We start from the raw sequence: 22,303 nt of genomic DNA, 5'->3' as shown, positions 1-22,303 counted from the left end.
GAGATGGGGTTTCACCATGTTTGCCAGGCTGCTCTTGAACTCCTAATCTCAGGTGATCCACCCTCCTTGGCCTCCCAAAGTGCTGGGATTACAGGCATGAGGCACCACGCCCAGCACTTAATTTGACTGGTGACATTCCATGGGACTACAGTCAGGCCATGCTATGAATCGGCCCATTCAGTGGCAGTGCGTGAATTCAAGTTTAGGATGAAGAAAGTTCACCTTTCTCTCTCCAGGCCCCTAGGCCCTGGAACAGCTGCCTGTGTGGTTGATGGCGGCTCCTCTGGTTGGCCTTGAGGCATGCGGGAATGTCACTGCCTGGTGAGCTCCTCAGTTGACCAGCACTGTCTGGGGGTGGGGGATGAGGGTGGCTCTCAGGGGTACCCATCTGAATGCTGCTGTTGTGAAGGTTGAATATGAGTAGGCCTTGGGGAGTTGACAAGGCAAGAGGTAAGTTTTGAATCAGCAGTTTCCCAGTGGCCGCTCAGAAAAATAACACATTTGGAAGGGACCAGCAGGAGTCTCTTTGGGAGCTGTCATAAGCCCTTGGTGTCAGAAACACTGACCTGGTCTCTGAGCTTTTGGCCAAGGCTCCCTGCAGCCAGACCTTCCCCAAACCTGCAGTCTCTGCCCGGCATCAACATCTGGCATTCACCCAGTACCTCATTCCTGTCCCCAGTGCAGCCACACTTCGCCAGTACCTTCAGCCAGGCCCCAGGTACTCCGGGGAGTGACCTTTTTCCCGCAGCTGGTACAGCACCCACTTCTCCCACAGCGAGGTCCACCCCTGCTTCCTGCTGCCCAGTGGGCCTGTGCTCCTTCGCCTGTCCCCACTGCTGGCAATGCTTGAGCCAGGGGCCATTCAGTGGATCCACTGGCCTGGTGACATGGGCCTCAGAGGCTGACCTCCAGGATTGTGAACTCTGCCCCTGGTTCTTTCCCAGGAGGGTCCAGACCCCCACGGGAGCTTCCAGCACCTACCAGAGCTCTTCCAGACTGTGGGTGATAGGCACCATGCTGAGGGGTGGGCACTGTAAGAGAAGAAATGTCATTGCTCTTAAGGGAAGTTTTCAGTTTTCTCTTGTGTCCTTCAGAGGCCTGAGAGCCTGGGAGACCTAGGGCTGGGACCACACCCCCTGGGCAACACTGAATCCTTATGCCCCTCCCAAACTTTTTGCCTCTGCTCCCCAGGGTGAGAAAATAGCCCTTAGAGTCCACAAGGGACCAGAATAAACACACTTAACAAAGTAATCCATATCTTCCACCTGTTTCACACCCTCTCCCCAACATAGATCTCCCCTTGAAAATTTTACTGCCCCAGCCAGATTTTCTTTGTCCTGTCATTTCTTTTAAAATTTATTGTCCTTGGCCGGGTGCAGTGGCTCACACCTGTAATCCCAGCACTCTGGGAGGCCAAGGTGGGTGGATTGCCTGAGGTCAGGAGTTCAAGACCAGCCTGACCAACATGGTGAAACCCTATCTCTACTAAAAATACAAAATTAGCTGGGTGTGGTGGTGCATGCCTGTAGTCTCAACTATCCAGGGTGCTGAGGCAGGAGAATCCTTTGAACCCGGGAGGCAGAGGTTGCAGTAAGCCGAGATCGCGCCAATGCACTCCAGCCTGGGCAACAAGAGCGAAACTCCATCTCAAAAAAATAAAAAAAAATAAAAATTATAGTTCTTTAAGAAATATAGGCCGGGCGCAGTGGCGTGGGCGACAAAGCGAGCCTTCGTCAAAAAAAAAGAAAAAGAAAGAAAAGAAAAGAAAGAAAGAAAGAGAAAGAAAGAAACAAAAGAAAGAAAATGATCAGTAGCTGCACCACTAGAAAGATGGCGGAGCAAGAGCAAAGAAAAATCCTTTTGGTTCCAGAAAATCTCCTGAAAAATAGGAGGTCTTATCAAGCCCTCAAAGCCACCCAGGCAAAGCAGGCACTTTTGGCAAAGAAGGAGCAGAGGAAAGGAAACGGGCTCAGGTTTAAGCGACTGGAATCATTCCTACATGATTCCTGGCAGGAGAAACGTGACAAGGTGCATCTCAGACGACTAGAAGCGAAACCTCATGCCTTGGAATTGCCAGATAAACATTCCTTGGCCTTGGTTGTATGCATCAAAAGGATTGATGGTGTGAGTTTACTGGTGCAGAGAACCATTGCAAGACTTCGCCTAAAGAAAATTTTTAGTGGTGTCTTTGTAAAAAGTCACCCCCTAGAACCTAAAAACGCTACGTATAGTGGAACCTTATGTGACCTGAGGATTTCCAAATCTGAAGTCTGTCTGGGAACTCATTTTGAAACATGGACCAGCCAAGGTCAAGAATAAGACCATCGGCCAGGTGTGGTGGCGCATGCCTGTAATCCCAGCACCTTGGGAGGCCGAGGCGGGTGAATCACGAGGTCAGGAGATCGAGACCATGCTGGCTAACACGGTGAAACCCCATCTCTACTAAAAATACAAAAAATTAGCCAGGCATGTTGGCGGGCACCTGTAGTCCCAGCTACTCGGGAGGCTGAGGCAGGAGAATGGCGTGAACCCGGGAGGCAGAGCTTGCAGTGAGCCGAGATCACGCCACTGCACTCTAGCCTGGGCGACAGAGTAAAACTCTGTCTCAAAAAAAAAAAAAAAAAGAAGAGGAAGACCATCCCTCTGACAGACAACACAGTGATTGAGGAGGACCTGGGGAAGTTTGGTGTCATTTGCCTGGAAGACCTCATTCATTAAATTGCCTTCCCAGGGAAGCATTTCCAGGAGCTCTCATGGTTCTTGCGTCCTTTCCACCTCTCAGTGGCCCAAGATGCTACCAAAAATAGAGTGGGCTTCCTCAAGGAGATGGGCACACCTGGTTATCAGGGTGAATGCATCAATCAGCTCATCTGTCAGCTGAACTAGACTCAGGTGCCAAACTGCGATAAATTTTTATCAATGAAGTGGAAGCATGTGTTTTTGTTGTTTTGGGAATTTTTATCAAGTACTTCAGAGATTATTTCCTGCTTTATCTTCAAAAACTGAAAAGAAAAGACAGTAGCTGGCCAGGCACGATGGCTCAAGCCTATAATCCCAACACTTTGGGAGGCTGAGGCGGGCGTATCACCTGAGGTCAGGAGTTTGAGACCAGCCTGACCAACATGGAGAAATGCCGTCTTTAGTAAAAATATAAAAATTAGCTGGGCGTGGTGGCGCATGCCTGTAATCCCAGCTACTCGGGAGGCTAAGGTGGGAGAACCGCTGGAACCTAGGAGGCGGAGGTTGTGGTGAGCAGAGATCACACCATTGCGCTCCAGCCTGGGCAACGAGAGCAAAACTCCGTCTCAAAAAAAGAAAAGAAAAGACAGTAGCTTATGTTCATGGCAAGCACTTCTCATCACAGTGCAGTTCCAAGGAAAACTTCCAGCATTTTCTACATTGGGTGCCACGTCATCTGAAATCAGCACATTCCATGGAGGAAGGAGTCTTGCTCTGTTGCATCTATCCTAGGGTTTAATGTTGATAAATGAGTAACTCTAGCATTTGTAAAAGGCTCCTTAAGGCTCCTGCAGCAGCCGACCAAGCCCAAGGACATAACTGAATCTGGAGAGTCCTGGGGCCTTGTTTTGAAAAAGACTTGAAATACACATAGGAAGAAAGCCATAAAAATAAATGTTCACTTGTCTCTGAAAAAAAAAAAGAAAGAGAAAAAAAGAAATATAAAAGCAAAACTTGGCTTCAGCCATTTTTTCTGACTGCTCTGTCTTGCGAAGATCCCTGAGTACATGTAAAACAGATACAATTTGTATTCTTTCCTTTTTTCTTATTTATTTTTGAGACAGGGTCTCCTAAGTTGAGCAGGCGGATCTCATTCTCTTGGACTCAAGAGATGCTTGTGCCTCGACCTCCCAGTAGATAGGATTACAGATGATTCTCAATCTAGGCCTAGATTCAACTGAAGAGCCCACTAAGAGCTAAAAGACGCCTTGGAGATTACTCTGACTCCAGTACACAGGACATGTATGAAGTCAGGTGGAGCACAGAGTAGGCCATCAGGAAGTGTGAGACGGAGGTCTGGTGGGAGAGCTGGCGACATTTACTGACATAAAGATCCCAGGGGAAGCAGGTTGGGGTAAGAAAGGGATGAGCTGGTTTTGAGCGGAGGAGTCTTGGGCCATCCGCGTAGGGGCAGGACCTGAGGGGAGCCGAGAGCCTGGCTGCAGCTAGAGGGAGACCGGCGGTCGGGAGGCGTCCTGCACAGCACATGGGAGAAACTCCTAGAAGAGAGGACCCTCTGACCTTCTCAACCTTACCCTACTCTCCTGGCTGCTTCCGCCATCTAGAAGCTCCAAGGATTTCAAGCTCCAACAAGCCTACCATAGAGGAGGGTCTCCTGTATCCACTCCATGGCTTTTGTGAAAGGAAAATAAATCTTGGGGCCCCCAAATCACTACCCTAAAGGTAAAAGTCAAGCTGGGAACTGCTTAGGGCCAACCTGCCTCCCATTCTATTCAAAGTCACCCCTTTGCTGGCTGACATAGATGGATATCTGATTGCATCCTCTGGAAACGCTAATCAGAAACTCCAAAGAATGCAACCGTTTGTGCCTCACCTTCAGTTTCCTGGAAGCCCCTCCCTGCTTCGAGTCTTCCTGCCTTTGCTTCAAGTTGTCCCGCCTTTCCAGACAGAACCAATGTACTTACATACACTGATTGATGTCTCATGTCTCCATAAAATGTATAAAACTAAGCTGTGTCCCGACCACCTTGGGCACATGTCGTGAGGACTTCCTGAGGCTGTCACGCGCGTGTCGTCAACCTTGGCAAGAAATTGAGATCTATCTCGGAATTTCTGGGTTCACACTTTTTGCTCTCAACATTGGGAAGAGACTGCTGCCGCCGTTCCTGAGGACAAAACGAGAGGGTGATGGGCTGGAGCCCGATTCTAAAAAGGTCCAGGGACGAAAACTAACTTCTGAGTTCACGACGGTTCCCTTCCGTGGGAGGCTCCTTTGTTTCTGCAAACCCGGGCTGAGCTCTGAGCTGTGCGGCCTCACCGGGCGGGGCCAGAGCATACTCGGTTGGTTTTCAAGGCCGGCGCCTGTAGCCGCAACGGCCATTTTTGATTAGGGCACGGAGAGACCGCTGCCTGGGGGTGGGGGCGGGGGGCGCCGTCCTGGGTACAATTGCGCAGGGGCAAAGGTCGAGAGGTCGCGCAGCCGCAGTTTTTTTTGAAGAAATAGTCCAGTTCTGACTATGGACTCGCAGCCATCGGCCCTTAGTTTCCATCCCCTCTAGTGGGCCCTCGGGGGTTATAGTGACCTCCCTCCTTCCCTTGGGACTGGGCCGGGGAGGTGTTCTCGGGCGCGGGAGGTTCCGTATGCCCAGGCCCGGCCAGGGGAGGTGACCGATTCGTCGCTGGGGCTGACAGTCCCCATGGCGCCGCCTCTGGCCCCGCTCCCTTCTCGGGATCCAAACGGGGCAGTACCCGAGTGGAGAAAGCCCAGGACCGTGAGCTTCGCCGACGTGGCCGTGTACTTCTCTCGGGAGGAGTGGGGCTGCCTGCGACCCGCGCAGAGGGCCCTGTACCGGGACGTGATGCGGGAGACCTACGGCCACCTGGGCGCGCTCGGTGAGAGCCCCACCTGCTCACCTGGGCCCTGCGCCCCCACACGCCCTGCCGCGCCTCTGGGAGCTGCGCGTGGAGTTGGGGGTCCCGGGGCCGGGCAGGCGGCCTCCCCACAGCGTGGGGTTTGCGTTCTTCTCCCCCAGGAGTCGGAGGCAGCAAGCCGGCGCTCATCTCCTGGGTGGAGGAGGAGGCCGAACTATGGGATCCAGCTGCCCGGGATCCGGAGGTGACGAAGTGTCCGACAGAAACGGACCCAGGTGGAGTATCGGGTGCTAAGTCCCATGGGGACTTCTCTGTTCCTGTCCCATCCCGGTTTCCTCTGCCACCTCCAGCTACCTGCTTAGCAGTTTCCTCTCTGAACTGCCTTCTCAACTACGGCCAGCAGGGTGAGACCTTGCCTTGGCCCCGGATGCAGCCTAGAAAGGGGCTGTGATGGGGGCTCTGGCCCTGCCATACCCGCCTCTAAGTCCTCACCTCTGCGTGGTCACTACACTCTGGGGGCTTTTTTGTTTTGCTTTAGAGATAGGGTCTCTGTTGCCCAGACTGAGGTGCAGTGGTGCCATCATAGCTCACTGCAGCCTCGAACTCCCGGGCTCAAGCAATCGGATCAAGCAATCCTCCCGCCTGGGCCTCCAGAGTACCTAAGACTGTAAAGGCACTAGGCACCACGCCTGGCTGTTTTTTTTTTTTTTTAATTAAAAATTTTTTTTAAAGAGGTGGAGGTCCTGGTGTGTTGCCCGGGCTGGTCTCGAACTCTAGCCATCCTCTATCTCGGCCTCCCAAAGCACTGGGATCACAGTCATGAGCCACCGCGCCTGGCCTCTAAGTTCCGTTGGCTCTACCTCCACATCATGACCCCCGCCCCAGTCGTTTTCCTGCAGGATGGTTCCTATGCCCCCTAGGCGCCCCCCACCCCGCCCTCCCATTTCCTTCCTTAAGTTCTTGCCTCAGCCTTTGCAGAGTATCCAGCCCCACTGAACTTGGCCATGCCCGCCTGGTTCTGCCTTTCTTGGTGCTGTTCCTTCTGCCTAGAATATCGCCAGGTGTCCGCTCCTCCTTCTGGATCAGGCCCAGATGTTCATGTCATCTCTGCCCTTCCATGCGGTGACATTTCCCCAGTCCCGAGGCGGAATGGACTGTTTCTCCCTCCTGGCTCTGTCTGGCTCAGCAGCCGAGGAACAGGTGTCACTGCTCTATCTCCCAGGGGCAGCCGGGGGTCCAGCAGGCCTGTCCCTGTCCACGCGGGCTGTGGGATTCAAGGACCAGGATGAGCCGAGCCTGAACTCTCTTGTCTTTATCTCCCAGCAGATTCCAGAAACGAGGAAGAGGAAAGACAAAGGGAAGGGATGGGAGCCCTGGAGAAGCCTGTCCCTGTGACCGCCGGGTCTCCTGGGCTGAAGGTTCCCCAAGCCCCCTTTACCAGGTTGGAGCAGCTGTCCAAGGCGCGGCGCCGGAGTCGCCCCCGCTTTTTTGTCCACCCCCTTGTCCCCCGAGCGGACCAGCGTCACGGCTGCTACGTGTGCGGGAAGAGCTTCGCCTGGCGCTCCACGCTGGTGGAGCACATCTACAGCCACAGGGGCGAGAAGCCCTTCTACTGCGCAGACTGTGGCAAGGGCTTTGGCCATGCTTCCTCCCTGAGCAAACACCGGGCCATCCATCGTGGGGAGCGGCCCCACCGCTGTTCCGAGTGTGGCAGGGCCTTCATGCGCCGCACGGCTCTGACTTCGCACCTGCGCGTCCACACCGGCGAGAAGCCCTACCGGTGCCCACAGTGTGGCCGCTGCTTCGGCCTGAAGACTGGCATGGCCAAGCACCAGTGGGTCCATCGGCGAGGGGCGCAGGGGCCGGCGCCCTGGGGGGCTGTCTGTGACCCTGATCCCTGGCCGCGGGGACCTGGACCCACCCGTGGGCTTCCAGCTGTACCCAGAGATATTCCAGGAATGTGGATGAAGGCCTCAAAAGTGACTATCTAGACATTGCGGGAGGCCCGAGATGGGCTCAGGGGCCCGAACCTCTGCAGCGGCCTGCAGGGAGGTCCCAGAATCCACGGCAAGAGCTGGCCTGGGGTGTGGACATTCTGAACGTGGGCACTCAACAGCCTCTTCTGCCAGCACCTTGCTCCCTGCTGCCCTGGGCTCTCCAAGGCCACCTTTGCTGAGGCAGGGCTGAGGTGAGAACCCCCCAGACCTCCATACCGGGAAGCAAAAGCTGTTTCTCCTCCCAAAGGTGCTAAGAGGATTGAGGTAGAGGAGAACCTTGTTTTCTCTGTTTTTTCTTTTTACTTTTTTAATTTTTTGAGATGGAGTTTTGCTCTTGTTGCCCAGGCTGGAAGTGCAATGGTGCAATCTTCGCTCACTGCAATGTCCGCCTCCTGGATTCAATCGATTCTCCTGCCTCAGCCACCTGAGTAGCTGGAATTACAGGCACACTATGCCTGGCTAATTTTTGTGTTTTTAGTAGAGATGGGGTTTCACCATGTTGGCTAGGCTGGTCTCGAATTCCTGCCCTCAGGTGATCCACCCACCTCTGCCTCCCAAAGTGCTGGGATTACAGGCGTAAGCCACCTCACCTGGCCTTTTCTTTTTTATTCTTTGACCCTCCCACAGCACAATACCCATTGTCTGTTTATTTATTTACATATTTTTAAGACAGCATCTTGCTCATCACCCAGGCTGGAATGCAGTGGTGTGAACTGGGCTCACTGCAGCCTAGACCTTCTGGGCTCAAGGAATCCTCCTGCCCCAGCCTCTCAGATGGCTGAGACTACAGGTGGGCTACACTACGCCTGGCTAAGTTTTAGTTTTTTTTGCAGAGATGGGGTTCCCACTATGTTGATCAGGCTGGTCTCAAACTCCTGGGTTCAAGCAATTTGCCCACCTTGGCCTCCCAAAGTGCTGGGATTACAGGGGAGCCACCGCACTGGCCTCCATTGTCTTTTTGCTGCACAACTTAAAAAACCAGTGGCCCTGTACTGGATCTGGCCTGCAGTTGCTGTATTGATTTGGGCCCAGGCAGTGTTTTTTTTTTTTTTTTTTTTTTTTTTTTTTTTTTTTTTTTTTTGAGACGGAGTCTAGCTCTGTTGCCCAGGCTGGAGTGCAGTGGCCAGATCTCAGCTCACTGCAAGCCCCGCCTCCCGGGTTCACGCCATTCTCCTGCCTCAGCCTCCCGAGTAGCTGGGACTACAGGCGCCCGCCACCTCGCCCGGCTAATTTTTTTTTGTATTTTTTAGTAGAGACGGGGTTTCACCGGGTTAGCCAGGATGGTCTCGATCTCCTGAACTCGTGATCCGCCCATCTCGGCCTCCCAAAGTGCTGGGATTACAGGCTTGAGCCACCGCGCCCGGCCAGGCAGTGTTTTTAAGTGATAACAATTAGTGGTGAAGATTTAAAAGGTTATTTTGCACCAAAATCCAGGTTTCTGGCATCTCTAGAAAAATCCAAAGATTTTGCAAGTCCACCTAGGCTCTCAGAAAGTCGCTGTTGTTGGGAGCTGGGCCGGAGCCAGAACTCCCAACTTACCGTGGCCACTCATCCCATCAGCTCCTGACCAAGCACGCGTTGCCATTCATCATTGCTTGCTTCTAGTGTTTTTGGTGTTTAAAGTACAGCAAAGAAGAAAGGGAAGTATTTCTTGAACCCATGTCTGTGTCAAAACAGTCCTTGCATCTTTCCTGTCTTTAGGTACGCGCCATCTTTGCTGTCTTTAAGTATGTGCCATCTCGGGCAGAGAGGACTAGGCCAGGAACACCTGGTGTTAGATTTGTAGCCAGTGGCAACTGTACCCATCTGTATCCCCAAGCTCTACACAGAATCCCCCCAGCACTTCACGACTCCATTATCCATCTACCACTAATTCCTTTGTGGGCAGAGTCCAGCCATGGGCAGCACCTGCCCAAGGAGAGCAAGGGCCTGTGACCTCTGCTGGCCTGTGCACCCTCGCCTGTCACCCAGCTCAGCCCTGTGTCTGGCCTACCCAGGGAGGAAGAAACCAGATTTGTCAACCTGGAAGGAGGTAGAAGTTTTGGAGACAAGACACTGTGTCAAGTGAAGTAATGAACTGACTTTATTCCAACCTCATCTCCAATCCAACCCCACCAAGGTCTCTCTCCCTCAGCTTTTCTGGGGTGGGTTGACTCATGTGTCACCTTATCACAGGGACACATGGGGTGAGAAGAGGTACCTTGGCAGTAGGAGATACCTTTGTACCAGGTTTTAATTTCCAGTGTACATCCCAGTCCCCTCCCCTAACCCTCAACACAGCCTGGGGAAAGCCCAGCTTGCAACACCAGTTCTCAGCCCAGACTGACAGCCAGATCTTGGCCCTGAGTATGCCAATTAAAGGTGCCATGATTATTACCTAGAGGTCTCTGAGTGCTTTGAAGTTTGTAAAGCTTATTTAGGGCCCAGAAGCCAGACTCCAACTCCTCTGCTTCCTGCCCTCATGACCCAACTTTCCAGCATTTCATCAACTTTTTTAGTGTCATGAAACCCTTAAGCCTTAGCCCCACCCCATTCTCAGCTCCTTAGTTCGTGGTGTAGATATTTCCACCTAGAGGCAGGGCCGGGCTGAGTATCTTTTAAAAATGTAGCTACTCTCGGCTGGAGTAGTTGCTCACACCTGTAATCCCAGCACTTTGGGAGGCTGAGGCGGGCAGGTCACGAGGTCAGGAGACCGAGACCATCCAGGCTAACATGGTGAAACCCCGTCTCCACTAAAGATACATTTAAAAAAAAAAATTGCCAGGCATGGTGGCACGTGCCTATAGTCCTAGCTACTCAGGAGGCTGAGAGGAGAACCGCTTGAACTCAGAGGCGGAGGTTGCACTGAGCAGAGATAGAGCCACTGCACTCCAGCCTGGGCAACAGTGAGACTCCATCTCAAAAAAAAAAAAAAAAAAAAAGTAGCTACTCCCTGGGCCCAGTTCCTCATCTATTGAATGAGAATCTCCAGGGATAGAATTTGATGCCTGTGAAAGTTTGAGAGAACCACTGCTGGGAACAAAACATTATTTTCAAACTGCTCTTAGTTTTGCAAGAGTAGTGGTTGATCCTGGGGCCTGTCCCCAGTGTCAGGCATACACAAAGACTTCCATTTCTTTGTTCTTTCCAAAGGGCCCTGTACCGTGGCCGCTGTCTTCCTGGGTACCTAGGATCATGTTCAGTACACTGGGGCATCTCCTGTAGCATCAGATGGAAGGCCTTCAAGAGGGCTTGTGCTTTGCATGAGGGGAGGGAGCAATGCACACGGAAGCTCCTCTCACTGAGAACGTCTGTGAGGGCTCGCTCTATCCTGCAGCACTGGCCACGTTGGCTGGACCATAAACCTTGGCTGCACACTGAATGGCTCTGCCCTAGTGCTGTGCATGCCAGGAGACAATGCTGTGAACAAAGTGACCACCCGACTCAGGACATGCGCAGGGTTCATCCTCATGGATGCAGAGGTAGGACAAGGCCAGTGGACTCCCAAGTTTCTCCTGCCTTGGATTAGCTGGTGTTGGGTCACTGGGCTTGGAGCCTCTCACTGCTGTGGCTGTGTGTCAGGTGGAGGCTGGCTTCCTTGTGAAGTCCCTATGCCTAGATGGCACCCTGGTCCTGGAGGAGGCTGGCTGGAACTTAGCCACTCTTACTCCAGGTGCCAGTGAGGCTGAATTTGCACGTGGAAATGCGGGTGCCTGGGCAGCGTGAAGTCTTGGCCCAGCTTCTGCTACACCTGGGACTTGTGGCTCATAAGAGTGCAGGCAGCGGACGGTGTCAGAGCTGTGGTTGGAGGTCTCACCACCCATTTTTAGGGTGTGGCTGCTCTCCTGTGTGAATTTTCGTGGATCAGCAAGTTGGAGGTCAGAGAAAAATATCTTGAGATTTGTTTCCTACCTGAGTGCTTTGGGGATGACCAGAGAGTACCCCATGTCCAGCTCTTCCCAAAACTTGTCCTCTTGTAGGCTGTCCTGACTGTGGACTCTAGTACTGGACCATGTAAGCCATTCTTAGCAAAGGTTTCAGGACAAACACATCGGGATGGGAGAGAGCTGTGGAGCTGGAAGTTGTTCCTATGGAGGGCAAAAAGTTTTCCCCGCTTCATTTGTGGGATGAGCTCTTGTGATTTTATTTGTAAGCCTTTATATTACTATTATTATTAGAGATAGAGTCCTGCTCTGTCACTCAGACAAGAGTGCAGTAGCGAGATCTCGGCTCACTGCAACCTCTGCCTCCCCGTTTCAAGGGATTCTCCTGCCTCAGCCTCCTAAGTAGCTGGGATTACAGGTGCCCGCCATCGCACCTGGCTAATTTTTGTATTTTTTAGTAGAGACAGGGTTTCACCAATTTGGCCAGGCTGGTCTCGAACTCCTGACCTCGTGATCCACCTGCCTGGGCCTCTCAAAGTGCTGGGATTACAGACATGAGCCACCGCGCCCCGCCTGTAAGCCTTTAGATAGTTTCTCTCCACTTTTTACCACTTGGCATTCTCCAAGTTCTTGTTCTCATCCCTTTTCATGAAGAAGAGGCCATCCTTCTTCCCAAACATTCTCTTCCCTTCATTTGTCTGGGTAGGCGACAAGAAAACACGATCCATGGCTCCTGCATCACACAGGGGCATCGGGCTCATTAACTGTCAAGAACGCTGCCAAACTTGTTTCAGCACGAAATGTAGAAAAAAAGACAATAATTGGATGATATTAAGTTGTCTGTCCAGGCTCACTTCCTCAATTCAAAGCTGCACCCGAGGCAGTGTTTCTCAGGTTCCCTTCCTCTGCAAGCCTCCATTCGAGTCAGACAAGACTGGAGAATTGTTAGATGATGCCTCGAAGGCCAGATGGTTCTCTCAGTCCAATTCTCCTCTGTATCACCCTCACCTGGAAGGAATCCTGCCTCCCTGTGAGGAAATTCAGCAACCAGGGACAAAGGCTGCCAGGGATTGAGTTAAACTCAGGCGCTGGGGAAGGTGGAGGGGAGAGGCAAGGGGTGTGAGGCTGACGAGGAGGAAGGGTGTCTGTTCTCAGATCTTCTGGCTTTCATAAAACATAATAGAGGTTAAGTAGGGGCGGGAAAAGTTTTGAAGGCACAGGCCCGGCTGGATGGGAGACGCCTGACACCTCCCTCCCACTACCTCCTGCAGGGGCTTCTGGCCGACAGGGGAGGCGGACCCGACCAGAGCGCCCCCGGCCAATCAGGAAGGCGCCTGGCGTTCCCTGGCGACCATTAACGCCCCGCAGTCCGCGGGGTTGGAGGAGGCGGGGCGGCTAGAGCACGAGCCCCATCGGCCAACCGCCAGGCTTCCTGGCGCGGAGAAGCGGTGCCTCTGGGAGCCGGGGCGGGGCTGTCTCCTTGGCAACTATCCTAGCCCTCTAGGAGGGAGGAGGGGGATCAGGAGAGCCGAGCGGGGTGGGGACCGGAGGAACGGGAGCGGGCGCGCAGGTGCGGGGGAGCGGAGTTCCAGGAGGGGGTCCCAGGCTCCAGGACCTCGGCGAGGCCAAGGGTAGTCCGTCCCGGTTCCCGAGGCGCTGCCGGAGCTGACCCGGAGGCCCGGGAGGGGAGGGAGAGAGACACCGCCCCCGCTGGCGCCGGGAAGCGTCGCTCCTTCTCGCTGACCTTGGTCTCGCTTGTCGCCTCGCCCTTGGCCACACGCACCGACAACGCGGGGCCAGGGAGATGGACAGACGGGCCTTTGGAGGGACGGGGACCTAGAACATAGGCACACATACTGCCCCGGTAGCCCGGTGGGCTCCGGGGTGTCAGGTCCTTGCCCACCCCGAGGCCGGGCCCCTCCAGCCCAGGGTTAATGCCAACGAGTTTCCACCTCCAGCGGCTCCTAGAGAGGCCGCGGCGCGAGCCGGCGGGGGGACCTGGCCGCGGACGGACACTTCCTGTGCGGGGGAGGGGGCCGGGCGGCCGTTGGACAGCGCAGCCCAGCCCGGGGCCGGGGGCCAGACGGTGGGGGCTCGGGCGGGAGCGGGGCCGGGGGCCGCCGGGGTAGTCGCGAAGCCCCTCATCCCCGAGGCCGCGACGCGCGGGGGCCGGTGAGGGCCACGGGGAGGCCGAGACCTTGGGAGGGGGCGGGGCCGCGGGCAGGGGAGGGGCCCGGCGCGCTGGAGAGGCGCGGGGTCAAGACGTCCGGCCTCGGGGGCTCGGGCTGGGCCGCCGCGTCCCTTGGGCGGCGCTGAGCGGGCGGGCGGGCGGCGGGGCCCCGGGGCTCAGGGCAACCCAGGCCGGGTCGCAGGATCGGCCGCCATCGCCGCTGCCGCTGCACGGGGAGCCCGCGGGGATGGAGCGGGAGGCGTCGCCGTGGGGCCTCGAGCCCCAGGATGTGCAGAGTTCTGACGAAATGAGGAGCCCCGAAGGGTCCCTCAGAGGTGAGGAGGGAGCGCCCGTCCGAGGAGTGGACCTGCGAGCAGGAGAAGGGACTGTGGCTCCAGGGAGGGAGCGAGGGCCCGGGGCTGGGACACCTGGGACTCGGAGGAGGGGCAGGCGGGGACTGGGGTGTCCTGGGTCCGCTGAGGGGGGCGTGGGAATTTCAGCACTTGTCTAGGGGCCAGCAACCCTGCTTGTGAGGTGGGAGGTGTGTGGTTGCTAATAGACCAAATGACCTTCCAGGTCTCACTCGATCTGGATTTTCTGTAATTCTCTGATCCTGCAGGCAACATGAGTGAGAATGAGGAAGAGGAAATTTCTCAGCAAGAAGGCACTGGGGACTATGAAGTCGAAGAGATACCATTTGGGCTTGAACCCCAGAGCCCTGGGTTTGAGCCACAAAGCCCCGAGTTTGAACCCCAAAGCCCCAGATTTGAGCCTGAAAGCCCGGGATTTGAGTCCCGAAGCCCTGGGCTTGTGCCCCCAAGCCCTGAGTTTGCACCCAGAAGCCCTGAATCAGATTCTCAGAGCCCTGAGTTTGAATCCCAGAGCCCTAGGTATGAACCCCAAAGCCCAGGCTACGAACCCCGGAGCCCCGGCTACGAACCCCGGAGCCCTAGCTATGAATCTGAGAGCTCTAGATATGAATCCCAGAACCCTGAGCTCAAAACCCAAAGCCCAGAATTGGAAGCTCAAAGTTCCAAATTCCAGGAGGGTGCAGAGATGCTTCTGAACCCCGAGGAAAAGAGTCCCTTGAATATCTCTGTAGGAGTTCACCCCCTGGACTCCTTCACTCAGGGGTTTGGGGAGCAGCCCACAGGAGACCTGCCCATAGGACCACCTTTTGAGATGCCCACAGGGGCCCTGCTGTCTACACCACAGTTTGAGATGCTTCAGAATCCCCTGGGTCTCACAGGAGCCCTTCGAGGTCCAAGCCGGCGGGGTGGCCGGGCCAGGGGTGGGCAGGGCCCTCGGCCTAACATCTGCGGCATCTGCGGGAAGAGCTTCGGGCGGGGTTCCACCCTGATCCAGCACCAGCGCATTCACACCGGTGAGAAGCCCTACAAATGTGAGGTCTGCAGCAAGGCCTTTTCCCAGAGCTCTGACCTCATCAAACACCAGCGCACCCACACTGGCGAGCGACCCTACAAATGTCCCCGTTGCGGCAAGGCCTTCGCTGACAGCTCTTACCTGCTTCGCCACCAGCGCACTCACTCTGGCCAGAAGCCCTACAAGTGCCCACATTGTGGCAAGGCCTTCGGCGACAGCTCCTACCTCCTGCGACACCAGCGCACCCACAGCCACGAGAGGCCCTACAGCTGCACCGAGTGCGGCAAGTGCTATAGCCAGAACTCGTCCCTGCGCAGCCATCAGAGGGTGCACACCGGTCAGAGGCCCTTCAGCTGTGGCATCTGCGGCAAGAGCTTCTCCCAGCGGTCGGCCCTTATCCCCCATGCCCGCAGCCACGCCCGGGAGAAGCCCTTCAAGTGCCCTGAGTGCGGCAAGCGCTTTGGCCAGAGCTCGGTGCTGGCCATCCACGCCCGCACCCACCTGCCAGGCCGCACCTATAGCTGCCCCGACTGCGGCAAGACCTTCAATCGCTCCTCCACGCTCATCCAGCACCAGCGCTCCCACACGGGCGAGCGGCCCTACAGGTGCGCTGTGTGCGGCAAGGGCTTCTGCCGCTCCTCCACGCTGCTGCAGCATCACCGGGTGCACAGCGGTGAGCGGCCCTACAAGTGCGATGACTGCGGAAAGGCCTTCTCCCAGAGCTCCGACCTCATCCGCCACCAGCGGACCCATGCGGCGGGCCGGCGCTGACCCAGGGCCCCAGCAGGGGTGGGAGGTTTGGGCAGAAGATAAGGGGCCAGGGAACTAGAAGAACCTTTAGGGAGGATAGTGGAGAAGCCGCAGCAGGATGGAGGAGCTGAGGATGCTGGAAGAAGAGGGCCAGGGTGGAGGAAGTGACATGCCCTGGAGACTTGTGGGAAGTGGGTTGGAGGGAGGCCAGGCCGGCAGCGGGAGGCCCTGGGAGAAATGGAGAGAGGTCAGTGGAGGGCTGGCCTCGCAGTGGTGGCTCCTCGGTGGGTGCCTGGCTTGGCAACGTGCTAGAGCAGGGAGGGGGGAGGGCGGGGGATTACCTAATTAGAGTGGGTTAGCTTAGATTGGTAGCTGCTGAAACCCTTGTTGAGTCAGGAGCAGATAAAAGGGTAGGTGGGGTGGGGAGTGGGGCCTCGGGGTGGGGCCTGGGCCTCTGCGTGCAAACCCCAGCCTCCCTCTTTTTCCTCAGGCTTTGGAGCCCCTGAGTTTGAGTTCAATAAAAACCTTTATGTGGTAAACGAGACTTGTCCTTAAAACATGTGCGTGGACAGCGCCCTGGGAAGTGGGAGACACCAGTAGTAGCCAGGGGCCTTATCTGGGTAGTGCGTTGCTGCTGCTGCTGCTAGAAAACAGGTCTGGCTGTGTTGCAGCGCACCACCGCGCCTGGTTGGAAGTGCTATTTTTTTCTTTATTTTTTTTGAGATGGAGTCTTACTCTGTCACCCAGGCTGGAGTGCGATGGTGTGGTCTCGACTCACCGCAATCTCCACCTCCTGGGTTCAAGTGATTCTCCTGCCTCAGCCTCCCGAGTAGCTGGGATTACAGGTGCCCGCCACCACGCCTGGCTAACTTTTTTTGTATTTTTAGTAGAGATGGGGTTTTCACCATGTTGGCCAGGCTGGTCTTGAACTCCTGACCTCATGTGATCCGCTCACCTCAGCCTCCCAGAGTGCTGGGATTACAGATGTGAGCCACTGTGCCTGGCTTTTTTTTTTTTTTTTGGAGGCAGTATCTTGCTCTGTGGCCCAGGCTGGATTGCAGTGATGTGACCATTGCTCACTGCAGCCTTGACCTCCTGTGCTCATGTGATCCTTCTGTCTCAGTCTCCTGAGTAGCTGGGACTACAGGTACGTGCAATCAGGCTCAAATAAGTTTTTATATTTTAAGTTTTTATAGAGACAAGGTTTTGCCATGTTGCCCAGGTTGGTCTCAAACTCCTGGCCTCGAAGGATCCTCCCGCCTTGGGTTCCCAAAGTGCTGGGAATACAGTTGTGAGCCATAGAACACAGCCAGAAATGTTCACTTAATTGAGTAGGGCTGCAATATTGCACCAGCACAAAAACACCACAAAACTGGACAGAATTTCACATTTATTGGATAAATACACGCAGGCACAGTGCTTGGCACTGGGGCTCCAAGTGAACAGACGTGGTTCCCACTTTGAGCTCAGTCTTTCTGTGGGAGCCATTGCACAGGTGTGATGGGTCCTGGGAGAGGGTGTGGAGCCAGGGCAGGGGCAGAGCCTGGGAAGACGGCCTCCAAGGATGGGGATGTCACAGGCCCATGCCTTCTTTTTATTTTTTCCTCCAGACGGCGTCTCGCTCTGTTGCTGCCCAGGCTGGAGTATAATGGCACAATCTTGGCTCACCACAACCTTCACCTCCCGGGTTCAAGCGATTCTCCTACCTCAGCCTCTTGAGTAGCTGGAACTACAGGCGTGTGCCACCACGCCTGGCTTTTGCATTTTTAGTAGAAACGGGATTTTGCCAGGCTGGTCTTTACCTGACCTCAGATGATCCACCCTCCTTGGCCTCCCAAAGTGCTGGGATTACAGGCATGAACCACCACACCCAGTCCATCCCCTCTTTTTCTGTATCTTCCCACAGGCTTTGTCATTAATTCAATGAAATTGTGTCAAGCACCTACTAGATGTCCCACGCCCTGACATATCACGAGGCATCCCAAGGTGAACAAGACAAGTATGACCTTTACCCTCAGAGTTCACTGAAAGATAGCTGCTAAGTATGTCAATCATTAAACAGGGAAAAACATCCAGGCTGCTGGATGAAGAAACATGACGTATGCTTTGAAGGAGTAGTGCAGGCTGGAGGAAGTGTGAAAGACGTGGGGACCCAACCGAGTCTGACATGTGAGCTAGGATCTGCCAGCCGAGGAAGGAGGGGTGGCCAGGTGGAAGGTTCAGACAGAGGGAGCCGTCTGGGTGAATGCAGGAAGACAGGAAGGAGCCTGGCCTGGGAGAAAGGCTGGTGTCACTGGAGCTTCAACAAGGAGGCAGCATGGCTCTAGAATAGGTTGGGGAAGGCCACAAAGGTCTCATTTTGCAGGGTGCTGAAAGGCATGCCAAGGAATTTGGTCTTTGGCCAAGAGCAAGGCATGTGCCGCAGTCATGTAGTGAGACAGGTCACATTTGCTCTCTGCCAGCAGAAGAGACTGGACTCCAGTGCAGGGGAGTGGGCAGGGAGAGGTTCTGCGGAGGGGGAGGCATCTGTGGACATCTCAGGGAAGGTGTGAGGGCCAGAACATCCCTAGGTCCTGAGACTACAGTTTCTCCACATTTAGATCAGACATTCTCTTCCAAGGAAGGAAACCAAGAAAGGCTGGTGGACCGTCTGGTAATGACAAACCCTCACTTTTGCAGCCCTCCTGGCTGGTCCCTCAGCAGGTCCTCCCTATGAGCCTGCAAAGGAGACAGGCAGGCATGAGCTCCATGTTCAAGATAGGGAAACTGAGGGCCAAGGAGGGGCAGTGACTCGCCCGAGGGCACACAGCGGAATGCAGGCGGAGGCAGAGTGGCCCTGGGCGTCCTGAGTTCAGTTCTGGACCCTCTGCACATCACAGGCCTGGACTCAGTCCTTGCCACCGCCACTCTCAGAGTCCTCCTCGTGGAGGGGTTTCAGGCAGCCCGGATCCCCAGCCTCTTCCCCAGACGCCGGCTGCCCAGAGTCTTCTGCAGGGATTCCATTCGGGACACCTCCGCCAGCCTCCATCTTCTCCTTCAGGTTCCGTTTGAAGAAACCAACCTGTACAAAGACAAAATCACTGAGCACTGGCCCCAAGAAAATGTGAGAACACGTTTTTCTTTCTCTCTCTTTTTTTTTTTTTTTTTTTTTGAGATGGAGTCTCACTCTGTTGCCTAGGCTGGAGTGCAGTGGTGTGATCTCGGCTCACTGCAGCCTCTGCCTCCCAGACTTAAGCAATTCTCCTGCCTCAGCCTCCTGAGTAGCTGGGATTACAGGCATCTGCCACCATGCCCGGCTAATTTTTGTATTTTTAGTAGAGACAGGGTTTCACCATGTTGGCCAGGCTGGTCTCAAACTCCTGTCCTCAAGTGATCTGCCCTCCTTGACCTCCTAAAGTTCTGGGATTACAGGCATGAGTCCCCGAGCCAAGCGAGAACACTTTATTTTATTTTATTTTTGAGATGAAGTTTTGTTCTTATTGCCCAGGCTGGAGTACAATGGCACCATCTTGGCTCACCGCAAGCTCCGCCTCCCAGGTTCAAACAATTCTCCTGCCTCAGCTTCCTAAGCTGCTGGGATTACAGGCATGAGCCACCATGCCCGGCTAATTTTCTATTTTTGGTAGAGACAGGGTTTCTCCATGTTGGTCAGGCTGGTCTCGAACTTGCGACCTCAGGTGATCCACCTGCCTCTGCCTCCCAAAGTGCTGGGATTACAGGTGTGAGCCACTGTACCTGGCCTTCATCTGTAACTTCTTTTTTTTTTTTTTTTTTTTTTTTTGAGACGGAGTCTCGCTCTGTCACCCAGGCTGGAGTGCAGTGGCCGGATCTCAGCTCACTGCAAGCTCCGCCTCCCGGGTTTACGCCATTCTCCTGCCTCAGCCTCCCAAGTAGCTGGGACTACAGGTGCCCGCCACCTCACCCGGCTAGTTTTTTTGTATTTTTTAGTAGAGACGGGGTTTCACCATATTAGCCAGGATAGTCTCGATCTCCTGACCTCGTGATCCGCCCGTCTCGGCCTCCCAAAGTGCTGGGATTACAGGCTTGAGCCACCGTGCCCGGCCTTTTAATCTGTAACTTCTACTTAGCCTTCAAATCCCACCTCAAATGCCACCTTTCCTGGGAGGCCTGCCAGGCCTTCACAGCCTAACTAAGTCTCCTGGGTTCTAGGCCCCAGGCCACACAGACCCTTTGCAACCCTCATTCTGCTTGCTCCTGCCTGTGTCCCCTCTTAGACTGCGAGCGCCACAATGGCAGGGAGCATGTTTGTGGCATGTGCCTCCGGGGACAGTGCCCAGCAGCCAGAAGGACCTCCATATTTGGGGTACTTCCTTTTCCTCTCCCAGGGTGCCTTGTCTTGGCTCTGCCAGGGATGGGCTGAATGACAGTGGAAAAGTCTCTCTTGCTCTTTGTGTGTGTGTGAGACAAGGTCTCGCTGTGTCACCCAGGCTGGAGCGCAGTGGCACCATCAGGGCTCACTGCAGCCTTGACCTCCTGAGCTCAAGGGATCCTCCCACCTCAACCTCCCGAGTAGCTGGGACTATAGGTGGGTGGCATCACGTCCCCCTAATTTGAAAATTTTTTTGTAGAGGCGGATGCTTGCCATGTTGCCCAGGCTGGTCTTGAACTCCTGGGCTCACGTGATCCACCTGCCTCGGCCTCCAGAGTGCTGGGATTACAGGTATGAGCCACTCCACCTGTTCTTTGGACCTCAGTAGCCTTCTCTGTCAAAGGAGGGAGTAAGCTGAGGCTCCCTGGCTCTAATGCCCTCTGGCTTGGTATTCTCCTCCCTGGCTCCCACCAGATACCCTTCCCCAGCCTGGCTGTCTCAGCAATAACCGTGGCCCCCGGAGGCACCCACCTTGTACAGCACTATGAAAATTAGCAGCAGCAGCAGAAGCCCCCCGATGCCGCTCAGCACATAGAGGTAGAGCATTTGCTTCTCATACACAACGTCAATCTTCATGACAACCTGGGGGTAGGGGAAGGAGAGTGTCGGAAAATGCCTTTTCCACCCCCGAAAGTCCCTGTGAACCTGGTGCATTCTCCATCTCCTCCTATCCGGACTGCATCACCTGCCTGGAGTCTCCTGCTGCAGACCCTCTCCCTTCAACGCATCACCTATTGCAGTCGCTGCCGTGACTTGGCCAATACACACCTTAGGCAGCCCTAGGCCTTCAATGGCTTCCCTGGAATCACACGCAGCTCAGCATTCAAAGCTGTCCAGAATCTGGCTTCTGCTTACCTGTTAGATGCATCTTCCTTCCTCCCCTCTGCCTGCCAGCCACACTGAACTTTCTGCTCTTCAAACCTGCCCTGCCCACGCTCACCACAGAGGCCCCTGAACTTGCCGCTGCCGCTGCTTAGAGCACCCTTTCTTCACTGTCTGACGCTTGGCTTAGTAGCTCCTTTGCTAAGTTGCCATCAGATTGATTTTTTTTTTTTTGAGGTAGGGTCTCACTGTGTTGCCCAGGCTGGAGTGCAGTGGCATAATCATAGCTCACTGCAGCCTTGAACTCCTGTGCTCAAACGATCCTCCCATTTCAGCCTCCCAGAGCGCTAAGTACAGGCATGAACCACCATGCCTGCCTCTGACAGATCCTTTTGAGATGAAGTCTCACTCTGTTGCCCAGGCTGGAGTGCAATGGCAGGATCTCAGCTCACTGCAGCCTCTGCCTCCCAGGTTCAAGTGATTCTCTCACCTCAGCCTCCCGAACAGCTGGGGTTACAGGCACCCACCATCATGCCTGGCTAATTTTTGTATTTTTGTAGAGATGGGGTTTCACCATGTTGGCCAGGCTGGTCTTGAACTCCTGACTTCACATGATCTGCCTACCTGACCTCCCAAAGTGCTAGGATAACAGGTGTGAGCTACCACACCCAGCCTCGATTGATCTTTACTTGACACATAAGTCCACTACATCTCAGGTGACTTTGGGGTTGTGAGCCCACCAAGGGAAGAAGCAGCTTCTCCCAGGCTGATGGCTCTGGCAGTGGGGAAGCTCTGACTGGCACAGAGCCCAGGAGCTGTCCTATATCTCGGTCTACCCTGGGGCTCCTGGACTCCCTCTGTTGCCTGTTCCTGGGGCTTCCGAGGAGGTAGAGATACCTGGGCCAGGGAGGCGTTGCTGCCATAGAGGTGGAAATGCCTGCTGCTGTTGAAGGAGATGGAGAGGGAGCTGCAGACGCTGAACATGGAGGAGGCCTGCGGGAGTGGGGAAAGGCGTCAGAACCCGGGAGAAGGAGGACAGGACCCACTGGCCTCTGCCCCCATCACAACACAGTGGGGAAGGGCAGAGAGAGGGGTTCCAGTGGGGTGCACCCATCTCTACTCAACTTTCTAGTGTGGCATTCTTTCCTTTCCATTTTTTTTTGAGATGGAATCTTGCTCTGTCACCCAGGCTGGAGTGCAGTGGTGCCATCTTGGCTCACTGCAACCTCTGCCTCCCGGGTTTAAGGGATTCTCATGCCTCAGCCTCTTGAGTAGCTGGGATTACAGGCATGTGCCACCACGCCCAGCTAAAGTTTTATATTTTTAGTACAGACCGGGTTTCACCATGTTGGCCAGG

General features: G+C 54.9%; 3 protein-coding genes and 1 pseudogene across 8 annotated transcripts in view; 3 read left to right on the top strand and 1 right to left on the bottom strand.

Annotated features, from left to right (window-relative positions):
• The first annotated feature begins 1,341 nt into the window (after nt 1–1,341).
• Nucleotides 1,342–3,011, top strand: LOC100429815 (ribosomal protein uL30-like; annotated as a pseudogene). Its single transcript, XR_003725630.2, has 2 exons — nt 1,342–2,332; nt 2,635–3,011. The product of XR_003725630.2 is annotated as a ribosomal protein uL30-like (transcript).
• A 2,182-nt stretch (nt 3,012–5,193) lies between these two features.
• Nucleotides 5,194–7,778, top strand: ZNF747 (zinc finger protein 747). The gene is given in 4 exon segments (XM_028841562.2): nt 5,194–5,592; nt 5,733–5,846; nt 6,895–7,414; nt 7,416–7,778. Coding segments are annotated over 4 exon segments (954 nt in total). The 5' UTR covers nt 5,194–5,396; the 3' UTR covers nt 7,540–7,778.
• Nucleotides 6,898–16,273, top strand: ZNF768 (zinc finger protein 768). 3 transcript variants are annotated; one of them, XM_077985816.1, is made up of 2 exons: nt 6,898–7,759; nt 14,221–16,273. In XM_077985816.1, the coding sequence occupies exon 2, from the start codon at nt 14,226–14,228 to the stop codon at nt 15,753–15,755; it is 1,530 nt and encodes a 509-aa protein (XP_077841942.1). In that variant the 5' UTR covers nt 6,898–7,759; nt 14,221–14,225; the 3' UTR covers nt 15,756–16,273. The 3 variants fall into 3 exon arrangements, with proteins under 3 accessions (XP_077841942.1, XP_028697391.1, XP_001100901.3); XM_028841558.2 differs by lacking the exon at nt 6,898–7,759 and adding an exon at nt 13,481–13,603; XM_001100901.5 differs by lacking the exon at nt 6,898–7,759 and adding an exon at nt 13,654–13,936.
• An 834-nt stretch (nt 16,274–17,107) lies between these two features.
• ITGAL (integrin subunit alpha L) overlaps nt 17,108–22,303 on the bottom strand; it is a 52,326-nt gene continuing 47,130 nt past the window's right edge. For all 3 annotated transcript variants that reach the window (XM_077985711.1, XM_015125944.3, XM_077985712.1), the window contains 3 exons: nt 21,844–21,939; nt 20,596–20,706; nt 17,108–18,795 (listed from right to left, as the gene is read on the bottom strand). In XM_077985711.1, the coding sequence (XP_077841837.1) occupies nt 18,622–18,795; nt 20,596–20,706; nt 21,844–21,939 (381 nt within the window). In that variant the 3' untranslated portion in view covers nt 17,108–18,621. The remainder of the gene's footprint in view (nt 18,796–20,595; nt 20,707–21,843; nt 21,940–22,303) is intronic.

This window comes from Macaca mulatta, chromosome 20 (assembly GCF_049350105.2).
Source record: "Macaca mulatta isolate MMU2019108-1 chromosome 20, T2T-MMU8v2.0, whole genome shotgun sequence".
In the NCBI taxonomy this organism is placed as follows: Eukaryota; Metazoa; Chordata; class Mammalia; order Primates; family Cercopithecidae; genus Macaca; species Macaca mulatta.
This window is presented reverse-complemented; position numbering and strand designations above follow the sequence as displayed.

What these genes read in the sequence shown, in the direction of transcription:
- ZNF768 (XM_001100901.5), top strand. Translation starts at nt 13,849, where the DNA reads ATGGAGCGGGAGGCGTCGCCGTGGGGCCTCGAGCCCCAGGATGTGCAG. An exon ending in CCCCGAAGGGTCCCTCAGAG is followed by an intron (nt 13,937 to 14,220) that starts GTGAGGAGGGAG and finishes CTGATCCTGCAG; the next exon opens with GCAACATGAGTGAGAATGAG.